Consider the following 19,925-nt stretch of genomic DNA (forward strand, 5'->3'; position numbering starts at 1 on the left):
GCATGGACAATTATTAAAGGGAAGTTTTTCTTTAAAAAAAATATTTTATTTATTTATTCATGAGAGACAGAGAGAGAGAGAGGCAGAGACACAGGCAGAGGGAGAAGCAGGCTCTGTGCAGGGAGCCTGTGGGATTCAATCCCAGGTCTCCAGGATCACACACTGAGCCAAAGGCAGATGCTCAATCGCTGAGCCACCAAGGTGTCCCAAGGGAAGCTTTTCTAAAATATTTCCAAGGCGATGCCTTTTAATTAACTCAAGTTGAGGCCCCCTTCCATCATTCACTACAATTATTACAAGCGTTTGTTAGACTATGATCCCAAGTCTCTATTACAGTGATTATCATGTTTATTGGCCATTATATAATGAGAATTAGATAGGCAGTCCCTGCCCTCTTAGGATGACATATGATGTGGACAGTCATAAAGACTATACAGTCTTTATGTAGAGCAGGACACAAACAGTGATTAAATAAAAAGACAGGAAGAAAGCTCATGTAGCAGAAAAGTCAAGGTTTCAGGTCTTACCAGAGTGGGGAATAAATACGCAAGGGCCTTGGGAAACAAACCCTAGGTGGGTCAAGATCGGGGGAGCTAGCCCTCTGCTCCAATTAACTTTTTGTTTAAGATTTTTTTCATTAATTCATGAGAAACACAGAGAAAGAGGCAGAGACGCAGGCAGAGGGAGAAGTAGTCTCCATGCAGGGTGCCTGATGTGGGACTCGATCCCTGAACTCCAAGATCACCCCCTGAGCCAAAAGCAGAGCTTAACCACTGAGCCATTCAGGCATCCCAGCTCCAATTAACTTCTGTAGACTTCCTAGAAGAAGAGAGCTTTTAGAAATATATAGATTCTGACAATCATACAGTTGGTTAGGGGAACCTTTTTCTCCTAAGCTGCCAGGAAAACAAGGGGGAAAAAGCCCAAACAGCTTAAGTGGCCATTTCCTCCTGTTTATCCTGTCCTCCTGTTCTGTTCCTTTGAGATCTCTCACCACCATCTCCCCTGTGCCCATATGAGATGGGGGAAGAAACACTTGAAAAACGGGAAATGAGAGGAAGGGGTATTTGTGGACCGTGATAGATGTGGAATCAGGGAGAGTCCTTGAGTCCCCAAGTCACTACTAAACAAACAGACGGGCTCTGGCCCTCTTGGCTGAGCTGTGACTCTGAGCCAAGTTACTTCTGCTTTGGACTCACTTAACCTTTAATCTGGGGATCCCCACTCCTGTTACTGACATTAACTCCTCCAACTTCACAGCAACTTGAGGTTGTTGGGAAAAATAAACCAAAACACAAAAATCATATGATCCACTTGAGTTCAATGTGGTAAAATAAAAGTAATCCGTAGCCAGAGTTTATTCTCTCATAATCAATCTTCACATTACTGAAGGGGAAACTGAGTCACAAAGCAAGGAAGTGATTTGATTTCATGGACACCAGTTTTTTACTTCATCAATGTAAATAGTGTTCTTTTAAAAAAAAAAAAAAGATGTTATTTATTTATGAGAGACACACAAAGAGAGGCAGAGGGACAAGCAGGCTCCATGCAGGGAGCCTGACGTGGGACTCGATCCCAGGACCCCAGAATCATGACCTGAACCGAAGGCAGATGCTTAACCACTGAGCAACCTAGGCACTCCTGTAAATAATATTCTAATGTGATAGTATTTCTCTTTCTGAAAGTTCTTATCATGGTTCATTTCACAGACAGGGATACTGAGGCACAGGGTGATCGAAAAGTATGCCTCACAAAAGAGTGCCTGGATGAGACACTCAAGAACCCAAATTCTCAAAGCAAAATTCTTTTCCATTAGGCTCACTCAAGTTTGAAACATTCAATTCACTCAAGGTTTGTGAAATTAGGTGATAAAGGCTATGAAGTTTGAGTTCTTGCTCTCAAGAACAGTGTGGGGTCTGGGGTGGTAGCAAGTGTAATTGTGACCCTTGACCTTCGTAAAGAGTTCACAAGTGCTCCACAGCTGCTCTGTTCTCACCTAGGACATCGACAGCATCCCCCTTTGACAGATGAGGAGGCCAAGGAGGCCAGGACTCATGTGATGGCTTGTAGGAGGACACAGCAAAGCACAGAACTGGGAGTGAGAACACCCTTTGGGGGAAAGAGGCCGCCTGAGTTTTACTGGTAGACCGAGAGGAGATTAAAGGAGGTAGGAAGAAGCTAGTCTCAGCAGCACACTGGCTGGTATGTTGGCCAAGAAGGAAATTATCCAGCATTTGAAATGATGGCACAGAACTGCTCTGGGCACTGAGGAATCCACTGCAGCTCTTCCTCTGAGAGCCTGCCATCTAAGACAGACACCCAGAATAAATACGTGCATTCTATATCGATGGCATCTACTGCAGTTGATCCACCACAGTAACCTACTACATATACATGGCCAGGTAAATTTGGGATGTGGAGAATATAAGTGCATAACTAAAAATGAGAACAATAAGAAAAGCAAGCCAGGCAAGGAAGAAACACACACACACACACACACACATACACACACACCCCTACCTCAATCACACACACACACACACACACACACACACACACACCCCTACCTCAATCCAGGAAAGGTTTTCCAGAAGAAAAGTAAACTTTAAAAAAATGTATTTATTTGAGAGAGGGAGAGAGAGCACAAGCAGAGGGAGGCACAGACTCCCCACTGAGCAGGGAGTCCAATGTGGGGCTCAGTCTCAGGACCCTGGGATTGTGACCTGAGCCAAAGGCAGACACTTCACTAACTGAGCCACACAGGTTGCCCAGAAGAAATATAAACTTTAGGAGTTCTTTTTCTTCTTTTTTAAAGTTAAGAAGCAATGGAGTAGCTGTGTTATGGCAAGAGCAGAGCTGAGACTGAGATTTTTTTTTTTTTTTTTAGATTTGTATTTATTCATGAGACACAGAGAGGAGGGGGGGCAGAGGGAGAAGCAGGCTCCATGCAGGGAGTCTGACATGGGCGACTCGATCCCGGATCCCCAGGATCACACCCTGGGCTGAAGGTGGCACTAAACCGCTGAGCCACCCAGGCTGCCGGAGACTGAGATTTAGAACAGAACCTAATTCCATCACATGCAGTAATTGCAAAGACGGGTGAGAAGGGTGGCAGAGCACAGTGGCAGTGGACAGAGGGCCTGGAGCAAGTGGAGATTCAAGAGATTACAACCTGTCTTGACTCCTAGACTATGCCTAGGCGTTCCCACCCCCATGCTTTCAGAAAGCTCATGCTGTCTGTATTTCAGTAGCAAGAACCTCCACATTGGGGAAGCCTATCTGGAGCAGATGAAGGCAGCAGTGCCATGAGGAAGGAGAGGACAGGGACCTTGTGTGCACTGGACAAGGAGTCCCTAACCATCCCAATCTTCCCAGATTGTACCACCATGGGAGAGGTTCCCAATGCAAAACTTATTCATCTGGACCCAGTAATTCTTAGGGAATTCCCAGTTTGCTTTATCAAACGCAAAGTTGCCTGTTGAGTTTGAGGCCAGTGATTGGATTCTTAATGTAAAAACTGTATTGAGCTCTGCTGGTACATTAACACGACTCGATACATTAATTCAGACCCCAGCCAGGTGGAGACACCTGTTTACCTCTGTTAACAGTCTTTACTTACACAAGTCGTGCTTTGTGACCCTAATTAGTCAGAGAAGCAGCAGCAGTAGAGAACCACTAGGAGACAAGGGCGAAGAATATGCCAAGGGTCCAAGGCTCTGGCTGCTGGTCCTTTGTAAAACACGGGGTCCCTGGAGGCAAAGTGCTGGCTCCAACCATAACAAGTCAAGCCCTGAGCCAAAGGTTAGCAATTTCAGACTTTCAGAGGAAGCTGCTCCTTCTTGATCACCCTGGTTTCAGAACTGACTCATCCAGTAAGATCTGCATGGGTGGTATAAGAATTCAAGGACTTTTATAATGATTCTTATGATTATTTTTGCTAATATCTGTTCATTTTCCGTATTTACAATGTGCTCTTCCCTTTTAACCACTCTACATGTATTAATGGGTTTCATACAACCACATGAGCAGGGACTATAGGAACTGATTCAGAGAGGTCAAGCAATTTAATGGGGTCACACAACAAATAACTGAAGGCACGAGGATCCATTTACATCATTCAGCTAAATCCCAGTATTTTAACAAGAATGTTCAACCAGGGGCACCTTAGTGGCTCAGTCCATTAAGCATCTGCCTTTGGCTCAGGTCATGGTCCCCAGGTCCTCGGATCAAGTCCAGCGTGGGTGGGCTGCGTCTCCCTCTCCCTCTGCCTGCCCTGCCACCTGCTTATGTGCCCTCTCTGTCAAATAAAATCTTTTAAAAATCTTTCCAAAAGATGTTCATCCACACACGTGATATTTACACAGAATGCACTAGTGGTTCGAGGCACTATATGCATAAGATACAAAGGACACCGAAGACTTCCTACCAGGCTCACTGCACGGTTGTGGATGCCGGTAATCCTCCATGGCACTAAAATGGTGCTCATTTTATTCACCTACATTGTATTGTTTTCTAACCAGAAAAGCCCCTACATCCCTGATTCCATTATCCTTTCTTTTTCACACAAGGACAGCTTGAAGTGCAGAGGGGACGACCATTATTAGTTAATGGTTGCTAGCTAAGCCAGCAGCAGCTAGAGAGCGGCCAGCGGAAGCAGCACGGACGGGGGGTACTGGGGGGGGGGGGGGGGGGCTCTCGCACCGGCCGCGGCCTCGGGAGGTACCGGTGCCCCCGGGGCCCCTCCAGCCCTTCAAGGCGGCGGCTCCTCCCCGCCCTCCAGGTAGGCTGGTGCCCCGGGCTGCGCTGGGCCTGCGGAGGGGGAGGGGGCCGGGGCTGCGGGCGCCCCCCGCCCCCCCGCGGGCTCCGGGCAAGGACCCGGCCCTGGCGACCGCCCGCGCGGAGAACACAGCGGAAGAAAAGGAAAGGATGTTTTCGAGCGACCCAGGGGGAAGGCGAGTCAACTGCTGCTGGGTCTGCGCGCAGGCACGGGGGACACCACGGAGAGGGCTCGGGCGGCGCGGCCGGGTCCCGGGGCACCTGCGGCGCCGCTCCCCCAGCGCGGAAGGCCCTCGGGGCGCAGAGCGCTGCGACGTCCGCGGAGGTGGGCGACTAGAGGTCCCCGGCGCGGCGGCCCCCCGGCCTCCAGCCCGCCGTCGGGGCCACACCGCCGTCCGCGAGCGTGCGTGACGTCCCCCGCGGCGTGACGTAGCGCGGCGCCGGCGGGGGAAGCGCGGGGGCGGGGGCGGGGGCGGGGGCGGGGACCGGGCGGCGGAAGTCGGCCTCTGCGGCGAGGAGGAGCAGGCGGGGGGCGCGGCCCAGGCGGGGAGCCCGGCGGACGGCCCCGCCCCCGGCCATGGGCGGAAGTGACGACAGCGGCCGCGGAGGTCACTTCCTGCTAGGGTGGATGAGGAGGAGCCGGAGACGCCGCGGAGACCGGAGCGAAGACGGGCCGCGCCGGGGAAAGGTGAGTCCCGGCTTCGTCGCCGGGCCCTCCGGGGTCGGCCCCTGGCCTCGCGGGCGGCGTCCCCGGGGTCGGGCCGCCTCCCGGGCCGGCCGGGCCACGGGCAGCGCGGGGGCGGGCGGGCCACGGGGTTGCGAGGGGCGGCGGGGACCCGGGACGCGTTCGTGCGGTGGCTTCGCGGGGCCCCGGAGCGAGGCCGGCCCGGCGGGAGGCAGCGGGGAGGGAGGCTCCGGGCGCTGGGAGCCGGGCCGCAGGCCGCCGCGGGGCAGCCACAGCGCCGGCCTCGGCGCGCTTCGCCCTCGCGGGAGCGGCTGCGAACTGAGAAAGGGCGAGGGCCCGGGGGGGTTGCAGACTCGAGGCGAGCGGCCTCGCGGTGAATTTGCGGGCGGCGCGGACAGGCGCCTGCGGGCCCCGGCGAGGGGCCGATCGGGGAGCCGGGGCGTCGGGAGGAAGCTTCCTGGTCCAGTCCTGGCCGCGGCGCGGTCCGGACCCCGGGGTCGTGCGCTTGGAGGGCACTCCCGCGGCGGAGTGGAGGCCCCGCATTCCGACGGAGCCATCGGGCGGTTTCCCGGAGCGGCGGGGAGCTGGAGGTGGGAGCAGCCAGCGCAGGAAGCTCCCGCCCGGGCTCGAGGCCTTGTGATTGTGCGTCTTGTGTCTGGGACTGCGTGTCTCTGTGTGCGTCTGTTTTCTTCTTCCTTTGGGCTGTTTATGTCGTCCTCATAGTTTTATAGACAAACTCGCTGATTATCTTAATGTATATGGTGAGAAAAAAGGCTCTAAGGATCTAGAGGAATCCGAGGTTAGATGAAACGTCCAAGATTAGGAATTTGCCCCCACCCCAGCCTGAGGCCATTGAGGCACCTACATTCCGTCCAGGAGCGCTCTCGCTAATGTGGGTGCTGCGGCCCTGTCATCCACCCTAGGGAACAGTGAGCTTAGATCTGCCCTCCCCTGCCCGCCTCTCCCTCCGTTTTTGCTAAAGGATTGACTGATATAAAGCTGCTTGCTGCCAGGAACAGGAAATTTATTGAGGAACTGTAAATTTGGATGGAATGAATTCAGATCACAGCAAGACTCCCTGCACTTTTTGAACAGAAGGTTCTCAGAAATGCCTGCCTCTTTTTTCCTTCCTGTTAAAAGGAGAAAATGTAAAAGTATTTCTCAAAGTAATGTAACTGTACGTGTGATCTGTTTACTTCCTGTATCCCACGGTGTTTTTCATGGAGGAGGGGATTCGTTTCTGACTCGGAGGAGTTTTCCTTCTCTGATCTCGTGTAATTCAGCAAAAGAAATCAAAATCATATGTTTTCTTGAGTTGCCATCAGATGGACTTGGATTTTTTTTTTTTTTCCACTCTTTTAAAACTGGCACATCTGGGTGAACTCAGGCATGTGTGTCTTGGCATCTGGGCCTGTCTAGTAATAGACAGGCTTGTTTGGCTTGTTTTGGCTCCCTTTGTGGACCCATTTCACTGCGCTCTTCCTTTCTCACATCTAAAGGGCTAGTCAGGAGGAAGAAAGCAAATATTAAGGACAGTGTTTACACTTTGTGGTTTAAAGTCAGGTGAGAGATAATTATGGCCTTTGAAGCTGATGACCTGAGGACCATCATTTGATGACTTGAGGATTAGCAGTTTGGAGGTGACATATTTGAAAGAAAGAGGGTTACATAAGGAGGGAAAGGAAGTTTGGGGAAAGGTTGTGCGAGAAAACCTTGGGAGGAGAATGAGTAAATAAATAGCACCTTAAAGTAATTGATGTGGGTTCTGTCTCTCAGCAGGAGGGCGAAAATGAAAGCAGGCTGTAGCATCGTGGAAAAGCCAGAAGGAGGTGGAGGTGAGCAGAAGTTAATCATCTCTGATGTACCAGGAATGTCCCTCAGGGGTTCCTTTTCTCTCCACTTGGGCTCTGTTCACCAATGTCAGTCCATGACTAGACAGCCTCTTGACTGGGTGGATACAGCTAGCACAGTTGGAGGCTTGTTTCTTATGGATGTATATTTAACATGTCAAGTCACCACACCTTTATCCCAAGCTTTAGAGTCTCCTCCCTGTTAGAAACACAGTTCCACCCTCAGGGGTAAGGAGTTTTCAGCTTTATTTCCCTAAAATGTTAGTTCGTTTTTCCTGTTTGTTTCTGTTGGAACGTTCCTGCCCTCGTGGAAAGTAGGTGTAAGATTTAGTAATGCAGGAAAGAGTGAGACATTGGCACACCTGGGTGCTGCTGTCCAGCTCTAGCAGATCAAATGATTGCCACAAGAAAGGTGACATTTCTCTGCTTTCTTCTCCCCTGTTGTGGTTAGCCCTGGCTGACCGAAGAGGTGTTTATGACATGTTTGCACAGCACTCTAGGGATTCTGAGCATTGGAATGTGGAGTCAGGGATCCTGATATGTATGCACCTAACTCCTGACTGCCTTCATCTTGCCCTTTTCACATTAAAGGGTATCAATTTCCTGATTGGGCCTATAAAACAGAGTCATCCCCGGGCTCCCGGCAGATCCAGCTGTGGCACTTCATCCTGGAGCTGCTGCAGAAGGAGGAGTTCCGCCATGTCATCGCCTGGCAGCAGGGAGAGTACGGGGAGTTTGTCATCAAGGATCCAGATGAGGTGGCCCGCCTCTGGGGCCGCAGGAAGTGCAAACCCCAGATGAATTATGACAAGCTGAGCCGGGCCCTCAGGTGAGAGGAAAGGATTCTTCCCAGACCCACTGTGTTAACAGACCAGAGGGAGACTAAGCATTTGGGGTGAATGTTGGGTTGAAAGGGTATCAGGTGGTAAGAGACTGCACTAAGTGAATAACGTATAGCTTAGTGGGAGTCGAAGAGCTGCTGAATCTGACTAGCATAGATCCAGAAGGAAAAGCGTATCTTTGGATATATGGAGGAGGGAATTCCAGCGTGGTTGGCACTGCATCCTGACAGACAATTGATTCTGCTCTATAGTGGGCGAGGGTGTGTAGTGAAACATGGATTGGAGCTTGTTTATAATCTAGAAGATTAGTTTAGACTTTTCTGTTGGAAATCTGTTAGAATTTCTCTCTTTAGGCTCTTCTGGAAGAAAGTGGGCAAAATGAAGCAAGCAAAGCACACAGGAGGAGGGCTCATTGAATGGTTCTGACCTCACTGTTCAGGAACCATATCTGTGAGCTCAGTTGTCGGTCCAAAGGTTGCTCTGACACATCTAAAAATTGACCACTTAAGGTTTTCTCAGGTTCTTTTTTCCCCCTTGTCCGTTTTTACATTTCATAACCTGTTTGCCCTCTAGGGGCCAGGAGGCCATTTGTAAGCGGTGCTGCTGAATAGATGCCAGGCCAGAGGCTCTAGGTCCACCAGAGTCCCCTGCCTCTCTTCATTCTTAGTGACCTTGAATGTCAGATCCGGGCAGCAGCTGTGCCGGAGCCTCTCACACCTTGTGAAAGTAAAGCAGGCCAGGCTTTACTTTACTTTACTTTACTTTACTGCTACAATCTGTTTTTCAGATTGGGGTATATGATTGTTTGACCTGCCACCACAAAACAGTTCTGTGTTTCTTTGTGTTCAGGCCTCTGGACCTACCATATCAGATCTCCCAAGATACTTGTCTGCCCCCACCTGGGCAGGACAGTGACACACAGGGAAACAGGAAGGAAATGGATTATGGAATTGAAACTGCAGAGTGATGGAGGAGAAGGGCGGTTGGGGCTAGGATAGGTGTTTAGGATCTCAAAGTGAGATTGTCTTTGTAAAGCTCCAGCCAAGGACTAGAACTTAGTGTGAAAATTTAATAAGTCTCCCAGCCCTAACATGAAGGCCAGGCTGTCAAAGAATGATACTAAGAGCACAGAACTGTAGATCTCAGTGGTTACCTAAATGTATCAAAAATTGTCAGTAGCCAGAAGACAAATTGACACATGTTCCTATTTTTACAGATACTATTACAACAAGAGGATCCTTCATAAAACAAAAGGGAAAAGGTTTACTTATAAATTTAACTTCAACAAGCTGGTGATGCCCAACTACCCATTCATCAACATTCGGTCAAGTGGTAAGAAGCTAATTCTTTTGGTAGGGAATGAATTTTTTGAGTTGAGAAAGAACTTTAAAAACCCAAGTCTGAGACCTAGCATGTTAAAGAATTTTTAGAAACACTAGAGTCATGGGGATTGCCCCCAGGGTCCTGCTCAGGTTTCTCTGCCCCATATGGGAAGTGACAGGCTCTGCTATGTCAAGAGATTTGTTTAGTTGTTTATTTGGTTCTCTTTTGTGCATATTATTGGTGTCTCCCAGGTACTTTTCCGCTGTCCTCTTTAGGAATTATGTTCCATAGGTTCGTGTTCAGCTTTCAGTTCAGAACTCACAGCGTTAACACCCTGCCCAGCGGCTCTTTCATAGACAAGAACCTGTTTCTACAAACACTTCCGAATTTCTATGAAACTACCAAGCTCTCCCTTATCAAGTGAATATCATCAAAACCACAGCATCCTTAATCACAGAAGGGGAGGTTCATATGTTTGCAGTGAAAAGCAGTGTCTTTGATCTGTACCAACACCTCCTCAGAGTAAGATCTGGGGTTACTTGACCTTCTTTGCTCTTAAGGGCAGCCAGGCTTCCTTTCAGGCTCTCCACAGATAGCTTGCCATCCCAGCTCCTCACAAAGGTATGAGATCAGCCTCTGTCCAGTCTCCTAGAAGGATTTTGGTTTTGTTTCGTTTCAGAGGCAAGACCTCTCCCTCCATAAGAATATAGGTTATATTTAACTAGTTTCCGACCAGTCCATTGGTACTCTTGTTTTTGTGTTATTGTGTGTTAAGGCCAAGAAATCTGATTGCGATGCTGCAATATTCTAACTTCTCAGAGAAAAGTTGTGGAAGAAACTTGAAAAATCAGAGTGGGGGTGTGGCTGAGAATATAATGCTGAGATCCACTGCAGATAGGTAATTAACTACACACAACAAGTTAGGGCAGTTTGGGCTTGATGCTGCTATCGGTACAGTTCCATCTCTTCTATAGCCACTCCCTCCTGTCCCTGGGGCATGCATTAAAAAAAATGGTATTGGAATGCATCTCTCTAATTACAACCTGTTTTCTTTCCTTGTGCCTGAGGGAGAGGTGTTAGGAAATCAGACCTATTCTAGCCACTGGAATCTCGTTTCCTCTAGTTTTCATTCTGGCCCCCTTCCTGTGTACCTAAAGGAATTGGGACTCTACATGGGTATACCAGCAATTTTGAAGAACATGTTGGTGTTCATACCACTACCCTCTGCCCCAAAAAGGATTTCATTGGTTTGGTTCTATGTCTTTGACCCCTTTTCGTCTGTTAAACCCAGAAGTCCAGCCACTTGGGCAGCCTGGAACAGGGCATGCCCATCAGCCCTTGGTAGTAACATGCCCTTCCAGGGGGAGAAAACCTGGATCCTCACTCTGGGAAGACTCTGGTCTGCTAGCCTAATGGTAATGGCCTAGCACAGCCTGGTCTGCCTGAAAGCAGTGGGACCATCATTGATCCTTAACAAAGCTCAAGGTCCTAAAGGAATGAAGTCATAGGGAAAACAGAACAGTGTGCATTTCGTTTAGATATATACTTGGTTGCTCACATCCTAGGTACAGATAACCCCAAAGAGCGGGAGTCGTTAGTTCATAAAGAACTTTGATGCAAAGAAGCCAAGTGTTATTTTGGGTTTAACTTTTATGATAACAAAGAAACATAACATTTATTGAGCATCTACTTCATGGAGGTACTTTTGCTTGGTGTTTTTTTGAGTTACCACATTCAACTTTCCCAGCCTGCTATAAAGTGTGTGTCTCAATATTCACATTTTGCAAATGAGAAAATTATGGAGAATAACTAAACCAAAGATTGACATGGGCAGGCTGAGTCCAGTTACCTGCTGAATGGTTTCTCAGGAAGCCATTCCTGAGAGATGAAGCTTTTGAAACCTGGCTTTTATTGAATAGGTCATACATTCCTACCCTGAATTAGGATTCCTTCATTTGCTCCACAGATTATGTGTTAAGTCCTAAAGACAAAAAGAAAAGATTATGGAGGAGTTCTTTCCCTCAAGGAACTTAAAATTTAGCAGGAGAGATAAGATAGATGAGGTTTAGCACAATTCTAAATAACTGTGGAATGTGACAAGCTTTCTAAGTAACAGAGCTGTTGTGGATTTTGATTCTGGAGGTCAGAGAGATTATGTGTAGATGATGGTGATACTTACCCAAATAATTCAGAGGTTTTTTTTTTTTAATTTTTTATTTATTTATTTTTAAATTTTTTATTTATTTATGATAGTCACAGAGAGAGAGAGGCAGAGACACAGGCAGAGGGAGAAGCAGGCTCCATGCACCGGGAGCCCGATGTGGGATTCGATCCCGGGTCTCCAGGATCGCGCCCTGGGCCAAAGGCAGGCGCCAAACCGCTGTGCCACCCAGGGATCCCTAATTCAGAGGTTTAATAGTAAAAAGTACAATGAGTGCTCTCCCTTCCTCCCCTACCATCTTCCTCACTGTCAAAGTTTAGGGTAGAATGCATTTGAATGATATAGAAGATACTAGGTATTTCGTTTTTATTCTTAAAAGCATGTTGTAAAAAATATACATATATATATTTTTTTAACATTTATTGGGATAAGAAACATTGGGAAAATACAGAATATACTAGGAAAAGTGCTTACCTTGGCAGGGTAGGACCGGCCAGCTCAGAAATGGGTTCGACACCTCTCTCTCTGCCTCCCCATCGCCACCCTGGTGTTTTATATTTCTCATTATTTTGGAAGACTTTAAATCTATAGAAAAATGGGAAAGAATAGAACTGTGAACATCCATGTGCCCTCTCTAGATTCATTAATGATTGGCATTGTTGATACATGTGTTTTTCTCTCTTATATATGCTTTCTAAGTTTTTTTGAGGTTAAGTTTCAGATATCATGACATTTCTCCCCTGTGTACTTCCGCACATATTCCCTAACTACAAGGACATTCTCATCCATGACCTCAGTAACATTAATACACCCGGGAAATTTAACATGGCTCTACTATTCTTGTCTAACATATGGTACATATTCAAATGGTATGTGCCTTTTATAGTTTTTGTTTTTAAATTGTGATTATTGTGTAATAAAAAATTACTTGTTTTAATGAATACCTAACATGAAATTTGCTGAGTGTCAGTACTATTCTAAGGCCTTTATAAAAATACTAACCATTTTAGTTTTTATAACATGAGTATTAGTCCTGTTGCTATCCATTTTACAGGTAAGGAAAATGAGGCACAGAAAGGTAAGTAAATTATCCAGAGTCACCCAGCTAATAAGTGGTAGAGCCAGGGTTTGAACCTAGGCAAAGGTCTTGTTATTTCCATTTTGCCAAAGGAGGGTCAGAAGCCAGTTGGTTACAGGCCTTGGGGTAGAAGGTGCCAGAACTGAGATTCAAACCCAGATTTTCTAACCTTGCTACTCAGATTTCATAGTGGCTCCTTGAAGGTGGTTGTCTTCCAAAGCAGTGTTATTCAAAGTTGTTGAAGCAGGAAGCTTACTTTTTCAAACAACATCTTAGATTCAGATTTATTCTCTTAACATATCCCATGTAACAGTAGAGCTGCTGTACTTCCTCAGAGATGAGGGTCCAGCGTGTTCCCTCCAGCACTGCTCATAGGTTACACCATTCCTAAGTTCATTTAGAAAGTGCTGTGTGTTCTGTGTTCTTACAGAATTACAGTGTATCTTAACCTGTGTAAAGAAGGAAATACCCTCTAGTTTGAAAAAACAAAACTAGGGGTGCCTGGGTGACTCAGTCAATTGAGCATCTACCTTTGGCTGAGGTCATGATCTCGGTCGGGATCGTGGGATCGAGCCCCACGTTGGGCTGTCTGCTTTTCGGGGAGCCTGCTTCTCCCTCTCCCTGCCGCTCTGCCTGCTTGTGATCTCTCATTCTCTGTCAAATAAGTAAATTTTTAAATCTTAAAAAAAAAAAAAAAAAAAACTAGCTTGTTCAGGAGACAGGACCCTCCCTGCCCCTATTCCATTATACTCCTATAGTCCTTCAGAACACATTGAAAATGCTTTCTTGCTTTTCAAGAGATATGCTCTTAATATAAAATCAAGACCCAAATGTATCAAAAAAGATAGAATTTTAGCCGCTGTAATACACTGCTAGAAGAGATACTCTTGGCCTATAGAAAAATGAGAAAGAATGGAACTGTGAACATCTGTGTGCCCTCTCTAGATTCACTAATGATTGGCATTGTTGATACATGTGTTTTTTTCTTTTATATATGCTAAGGTTTTTTTTTTTTTTTTGAGGTTAAGTTGAAGTGATGTGTCATTGTAAGATCAAGTCATGGGCTTTAGGGGGACAAAGCCCTGCAGAGCAGTTTCTGTGGAACTTCACTTCGGGATGTGCTGCTCTGGTCGTGTCCTTCAGTTCCATGTGCCTCCAAAACCACGGTGTACATAGCAGCCGACTCCAGAGACTTGGCTGAGGGTGCCCATTACCCCAGAAATCAAAGGAAGCTGCTGATGGGGGCAGTCCCTAGCCATACCAGGCTTCATACCCTCTAGGGTTTTCTTATTTTTCCTTCTCCCTTATTTCTGTCTCAGAGTATAAAGAGCTCTCCTGACAGCATCACTAATTGTAAGTCACCGGTATGTCCCAGGAACCCAGAGGGGCTCTGAGGCCCCTGATGGCACACCTTTTGGGGTGGGTTTTTTTGTTTTGTTTAGATTTTATTTATTTGAGAGAGAAAGAGCACAAGCAGGGGGGAAGGGCAGAGGAAGAGGCGAATTAGCAGGGAGCCTGTCATGGGACTCAGTCCCAGGACCCTAAGATCATGACCTGAGCTGAAAGCAGATGTTTCACCAACTGAGCCACCCAGGCGCCCCTGAGGACACACCTTTCTTATTCCTTGTTTATAAAAGGACCTTTTGGGGGAGTGGAGAAGCTGTGGGCCTCTGAATTGAACATGTTTGGTGTGGTTTTGGTTTCTTCTGCGATTCAAGTATCAGTTTTAGCAGGCAGACTTGGGAGAGGGAGTAAGGGGGAAGGGGTCCAGCTTCCTCAGTGCCTGAGGAGCACTTAAAGTGAGATGGGAGTGGAGATCACTATATAGAATTTGTTAGAGGAAAACAAATTTAGAGATCGAAAAATATTTGGATCTGTGGTGATTTTATATCAGAAATGATAAAAGGTCTACCATAACAACTTACTCTCATAAATCTATGGCCTTTTCTTTTTTAATCTGTTTCTGTTGTTAAGCGTGGTCTTGTTTGTGTCCGTGAATGTGAGGTGCAGTCTTTGGGCTTTTAGTGCATTGCTTTACGTGGCATGTCATTTCCAGTGTTATTTGTGTTTGGTTTGTTTGCTTGCTTGATAGATAAAGCCAAAACCATGAAAATAAAAAAAGACTGTTTACCAAGCTAAGAATTGCAAGAGGTGAGGTATGCATGGTATTTAGGATTGGAGAGGAAGAGAAGGCTAGTGTGCCCATCCATCTATTCAGCTAATCTGTCCGGAGCACCCGCTAGTTGTTAACCACGAACTGCTTTACGACTAGTTGTGAACAGTAGTAGGAAGTCCCCACCTTCATGGAACTGATGGTGTAGAGTACAGATGAACAGGTATAAGGTATCTCAGGCAGCACAGAATGCCGTGAAGTAGAGTGGGCAGAGACTGGGGAAAGACGGCAGCCAGCTTGGGGAGAGGAAGCTGAGCGGGAGCTCTGGAAAGATGGGGCACGGAGGGATCCAATGCGGCTGGAGCATTTGCTTCCTGTCGTATTGAGATGGGAACATCTTGGACTCACTGTAGCAGAAGTAAGTGTGCTGACAATGAGTGACCAGTCTTCTAAAGTGGCTTCGTCTTCTCCACCTTCACAGGTGTGGTTCCCCAGAGTGCACCACCAGTGCCAACCGCCTCTTCCCGGTTCCATTTCCCACCTCTGGACACACATTCTCCAACTAATGATGTGCAGCCGGGGCGGTTCTCTGCCAGCTCCCTAACTGCTTCTGGCCAGGAGTCGGGTAACGGCACTGATAGAAAGGCAGAGCTTCCGGAGTTGGAGGATGGCTCCACCACCGACTGGCGCCGGGGTGTGGATCTTCTGTCCTCCCGGAGTGCCGTTGGTGGAGGGATTGGCCATCAGAAACGCAAGCCCGACATAATGCTTCCTCTGTTCACCAGGCCAGGGATGTACCCTGACCCCCACAGTCCCTTTGCTGTCTCTCCGCTCCCCGGCCGTGGAGGTGTTCTGAACGTCCCCCTCTCACCGGCCCTGTCCCTGACCCCCACCATCTTCTCCTACAGCCCGTCCCCAGGCCTGAGCCCCTTCACCAGCAGCAGCTGCTTCTCCTTCAACCCTGAGGAAATGAAACACTACCTTCATTCTCAAGCCTGCTCCGTGTTCAACTACCATCTGAGTCCCCGGACATTTCCCCGTTACCCAGGACTCATGGTCCCGCCACTGCAGTGCCAAATGCACCCAGAGGAGTCGGCCCAGTTCTCTATCAAGCTGCAGCCGCCGCCAGCTGGGCGGAAGAACAGGGAGAGGGTAGAGAGCAGTGAGGAGTCAGCCCCCGTCACTGCTCCCACCATGGCTCCTGTCCCCCCAAGAATTAAGGTGGAGCCAGCCTCTGACAAGGATCCCGAGAGTCTCAGGCAGTTGGTGCGAGAGGAGGAGCGCTCCCATGGGGAGGGCGCTGTGCCAAGTAGGACCATAGATGAAGAGAAGGGCACTGTCTTTGCCCGCCCAGCTGCACCAGTCTGGCCCTCTCTCTCCATGAGCACCCCAAGTGAGGAACCCCTGGAGGTGACTGAAGACAGTGAGGACAGGCCCGGCAGAGAACCCAGCGCACCTGAGAAGAAAGAAGATGCCTTGATGCCCCCCAAGCTCCGGTTGAAGCGGCGCTGGAATGATGACCCTGAAGCTCGAGAGCTGAGTAAGAACGGCAAGTTCCTCTGGAGTGGGTCAGGACCCCAGGGCTTGGCCACGGCAGCTGCTGATGCTTAGAACTGGAAGTGGATCGGGAGCTGTTTATACTATAATCAAATGCATACATGTATTTATGTAGCGAGATTTCAGGGTCGGGGGTGGGGGGAGGGAGGGAGGGAATTAGACTGGTTTGATCATTCTAGGGGCATAGACTTGTATTTTTATGTTTGGGGGATGGGATGGGTATCTTCTGTTGTAAATTAGGTGGGATGTGAACACACTTTTTTCCTGGTGAGTAGCACATGGGAAGGGTCATGAACTGAAAGGAGGAAAGAGCCTCTGCTTTCTGGGGAGGCTTATACTTTCTGACAAACTCCCAGGGGGCCAGGGTTCACTTGGTCCTGTTATAGTTCAGGTTCCAGACCTCTTTCTTTTCTATTGTATTTATCTATGAAAAGCCATTAATGAATTTCTTTTGCTCGGATTGAGAGAGGGAGAAGGGGGGGATAGGGTGTAGTGGGGAGGTTGAGCAGCGAGAGACCATGAACACGGAGTGTGTTGCCTGCAATGTTTCTGTGTAGTTCCTTCGGGAAGGAATAAGGTAATCTCAGTCTTACTGGGACAGGGGGATGTTCAGATGTTGCTTTTTTTTTTCTTTCTTCCTTTGTTGTTTGGCATTTTTTCCTTTCCTTTTTAAAAATCCGTCTGCAGGAAACGAGCCACAGCGCCCATCCCGGGGGCTGGGAGGCGGGAAGCCCTGCTGCAGGCTCCTTGGACTTTCCCCTCCTTCACCTGGTAAGAAGCCATGAGGAGTTGTAAGCTCTCATTCAGGGAAGAAAGAAGAGGGCAGGAGGAAGTAACCCAATGCCTTTAAAAACAAAAACACAAAAATGATCTTCATTTTTCCTTTTCCATTGTGGGTTTGGAAAGCCAAACCACAGTGTGACTGTGAGTTCACCGGACAGCACGACCCTGGAGATGTCTGCGTTGTGTCTGCTTCTCTGACCGTTTCCTAAGTCAAGCCTTAACAATGAACACACTTTCACGTGATACGGGTCTGTCAACATAAACCTGTAAAAGGGCACGGACAACTTTTCAGATGACCCAGGAATGTTGAAACATGGTTAAATTTCGAGCTGGTATTTAGTTGTCCCCTCGTGACTTCATGAGGATGGGGAGCAGAAAGGTGGGATTTGTGGGAGCTCGGGGCAGATGTTACCTGGAAGCGCAGAAAGTAGCTGGGTTGCAAGTGGATGTTTGTCGAGGCTGAAAGCAGAGATGGATAGAAGTAGAAGGCAGCCAGATGCCAGAGCCTGGTAGGAATGACAGAGTTGCTATCTGTCCGTGGTGGTCGTGGTGGTGCCATTCCTGCCGTACCCATTCCCCTAGATTGTTCTCATTCTCGTGATCAGCTGACCATCCTACATGAGACTCCAGTTTACAGTGAGGAGCTGTTTCTCCATGGGAAAGCCCTTTCCCATCAGCACAAAGGAACAGGCAGGTATTGCTCTTGCGTGAAGCAAAAGGGGCCTGGGAGGGGGCAGAGAGAAGCCATTACCACCCAAGTATGTGTGCACGCATCTCTGTGGTATACAGAGGAGATGCTGAAGTGGCTCATATCTGCCTGACATAGAGACCAGGATAGAGTAGAGGGCTTTGTATCCGATGGAGGCAAGAAGTGGGCACAGGGGTGGCATCTAGGAATTGGAGAGATCCCCGACTCCACCTTAGCCTAAATAAAGTCTATACTGATAAATACTCAAGGGTTGTCTTTTACGGGGGGACTGGGGAGTTCTTTTTGAAAGGAGTGCATGAGCGAGGGCAGAAAAGGTCAGATCAGGTGAGTGGTTTGTTAGGTGGCTTGGGGTGACTTGCATCCATCTGGCAAGTCCTCATCCAATTCAAGTTCCACATAGTGACTTGTCTTTCCATAGGGAAGGGATCGGGAGTGCAGTCCTTGTCACCTCAGGCTCTGGTCAGGCTGCAAAGGGCTCCCTGTTCAGGCTCCTTCTGGTTGGTTGTTTTTGTCCATTTCTCTCTCTGCACCTCTTACCTCGGATCAGAAAGCAAGCCCAGGCAGGTGCAGGACTGCTCTCTGCTTGGCGTTGCCCAATCTAACCAGGGAGGCTGGCCGGCCCCCGTCTGTCCATGAGAGCCGAGGGCCAGCATATGTCAGTATGAACTCAGGAATAGAAACTCGAGGCCTTTAAAATAAGAGGGAGAAAAATCCGCAATGCATACCTGTAACCCCCTGGAACCCAAGTGCCAGAATTAATTCCTAGATGCTGCTTCTGTTTGAACAAAAAGCCACTGCTTTTACACTTGAAAAAACACACTCGAAAAATGTTCAACTCCATGAAAACTGTTTTTCGGCTTTAAGAACTTATTTGGTGTTTTTACTGTTTCCTTTGACTGCCATTCCACCAGTAAATCATTGGTTGATTTGCATTGCACACTGGGGCTGGGGCAGAGGGTGCAGGGGTCCTTACACAGAGCCAGATTTGGGTTCGCTCAGGAACGGGGCGGGAATGTGGAAGTCATTGCAGTTCCTGGGGCACCAGGGTGCGGGGGAGGGGACTTTCTCACCTTCCGGACCTGCTCTTGGCAGCACCTGTCGCCAGCCGGCACAGAGCCAGGCCTTTCTCATGCACTTTTCATCACTGTCCGGTGGCAGGTGGGAAAGGGGGACAAAACCAGACCTGTTTCCTCCCCCATTTTTTCCAAATTTCAATGTGCCAAATCTTTAAAACTTTGCAGATACAAATCTCGAAATTTCATTAATCAGAACTTGTTCATGTAAACAGTTCGCTTTTTTGACTATAGGAAAAACAGTAGAGATCTCTTAAGAGCATCCAGCATGGCTGAGCTCCCCCTTTTTTTTTTTGAGGACAGCTAGAAGTGTAATAGAAATGACTCCCCAGGTCCCTCCAACCCAGTCTTCAGGCTGCACTGCATTAAACCAGCTCGCTAGCTAACACAGGGAAATACTGCACCCTAGTCCTCCATGGGCCAAGAAACTTCCAGAAGCATTAAAACATAGTTGAAGTACATCACTTCTCACCATGCGGGTAGTCAGTTGGCTATTTGTCCCTTGTGTTTTATTTATTCCATAATTATGTTTGTACTGTTTGTTTTGTAAAGGGTAATGAAACATACATTTTAATTTTGCTTAAAAAATTTGACCCAATCTTTCAAGAACTGTTCTATTTTTCATTGGGGGGGGGGGGGTGGTTAATCAGTTAATTTGTTTTGAAATATCTGGGTGTTCTTTGAGTTAAAAAATTGTGAGGCAGGGATTTGTGAGTGAGACATTCACATGTGAAAGACTTCACTAGTTATCCGCTTCAGCAGAATAAAGTGTGTATATGTACATAGATGTAAGTAATCGACTCCATTGTGCAGTGCCTTTTAGATGTTCCACTTTCTATAAAGTCTTCAGATTTTTGCATATATATTATATATATATATGATGTAATGTTATAGAAATATATGTATAATATACATATTTTTTCCAGGGGTATCTGATAGCTCTGTATTTTGTTATGGAAGTTGAAAGAAAAAAAG

The 19,925-nt window shown here is 47.8% G+C and overlaps 2 protein-coding genes across 5 annotated transcripts; one reads left to right on the plus strand and one right to left on the minus strand.

The window, feature by feature from the left end:
- The first annotated feature begins 5,362 nt into the window (after positions 1-5,362).
- Positions 5,363-19,742, plus strand: ETV3 (ETS variant transcription factor 3). 4 transcript variants are annotated; one of them, XM_038542940.1, is made up of 6 exons: positions 5,363-5,464; positions 7,238-7,296; positions 7,903-8,140; positions 9,370-9,485; positions 15,310-16,368; positions 17,073-19,742. In XM_038542940.1, exons 2-6 carry the CDS (start codon positions 7,251-7,253, stop codon positions 17,168-17,170), a joined length of 1,557 nt encoding a protein of 518 aa, XP_038398868.1. In that variant the 5' UTR covers positions 5,363-5,464; positions 7,238-7,250; the 3' UTR covers positions 17,171-19,742. The 4 variants fall into 4 exon arrangements, with proteins under 4 accessions (XP_038398868.1, XP_038398871.1, XP_038398869.1 ...); XM_038542941.1 differs by having other exon boundaries at positions 5,368-5,464; positions 7,241-7,296; XM_038542942.1 differs by lacking the exon at positions 5,363-5,464 and adding an exon at positions 7,154-7,158.
- On the minus strand, positions 5,386-6,018 carry LOC119876419 (proline-rich protein 2-like). The gene has a single exon (XM_038541807.1). The coding sequence runs from the start codon at positions 6,016-6,018 to the stop codon at positions 5,386-5,388; it is 633 nt and encodes a 210-aa protein (XP_038397735.1).
- Positions 19,743-19,925: the final 183 nt, after the last annotated feature.

Source organism: Canis lupus, chromosome 7 (assembly GCF_011100685.1).
Source record: "Canis lupus familiaris isolate Mischka breed German Shepherd chromosome 7, alternate assembly UU_Cfam_GSD_1.0, whole genome shotgun sequence".
In the NCBI taxonomy this organism is placed as follows: domain Eukaryota; kingdom Metazoa; phylum Chordata; class Mammalia; order Carnivora; family Canidae; genus Canis; species Canis lupus.

Excerpts from the sequence above, each read along its gene's own strand:
- LOC119876419 (XM_038541807.1), bottom strand. The coding sequence starts at position 6,018 with ATGGCTCCGTCGGAATGCGGGGCCTCCACTCCGCCGCGGGAGTGCCCT.
- ETV3 (XM_038542940.1), top strand. The coding sequence starts at position 7,251 with ATGAAAGCAGGCTGTAGCATCGTGGAAAAGCCAGAAGGAGGTGGAG. Across the intron at positions 7,297-7,902 it reads AAAGCCAGAAGGAGGTGGAG|GGTATCAATTTCCTGATTGG; the intron begins GTGAGCAGAAGT and ends TTCACATTAAAG. Across the intron at positions 16,369-17,072 it reads CCCTGAAGCTCGAGAGCTGA|GAAACGAGCCACAGCGCCCA; the intron begins GTAAGAACGGCA and ends ATCCGTCTGCAG.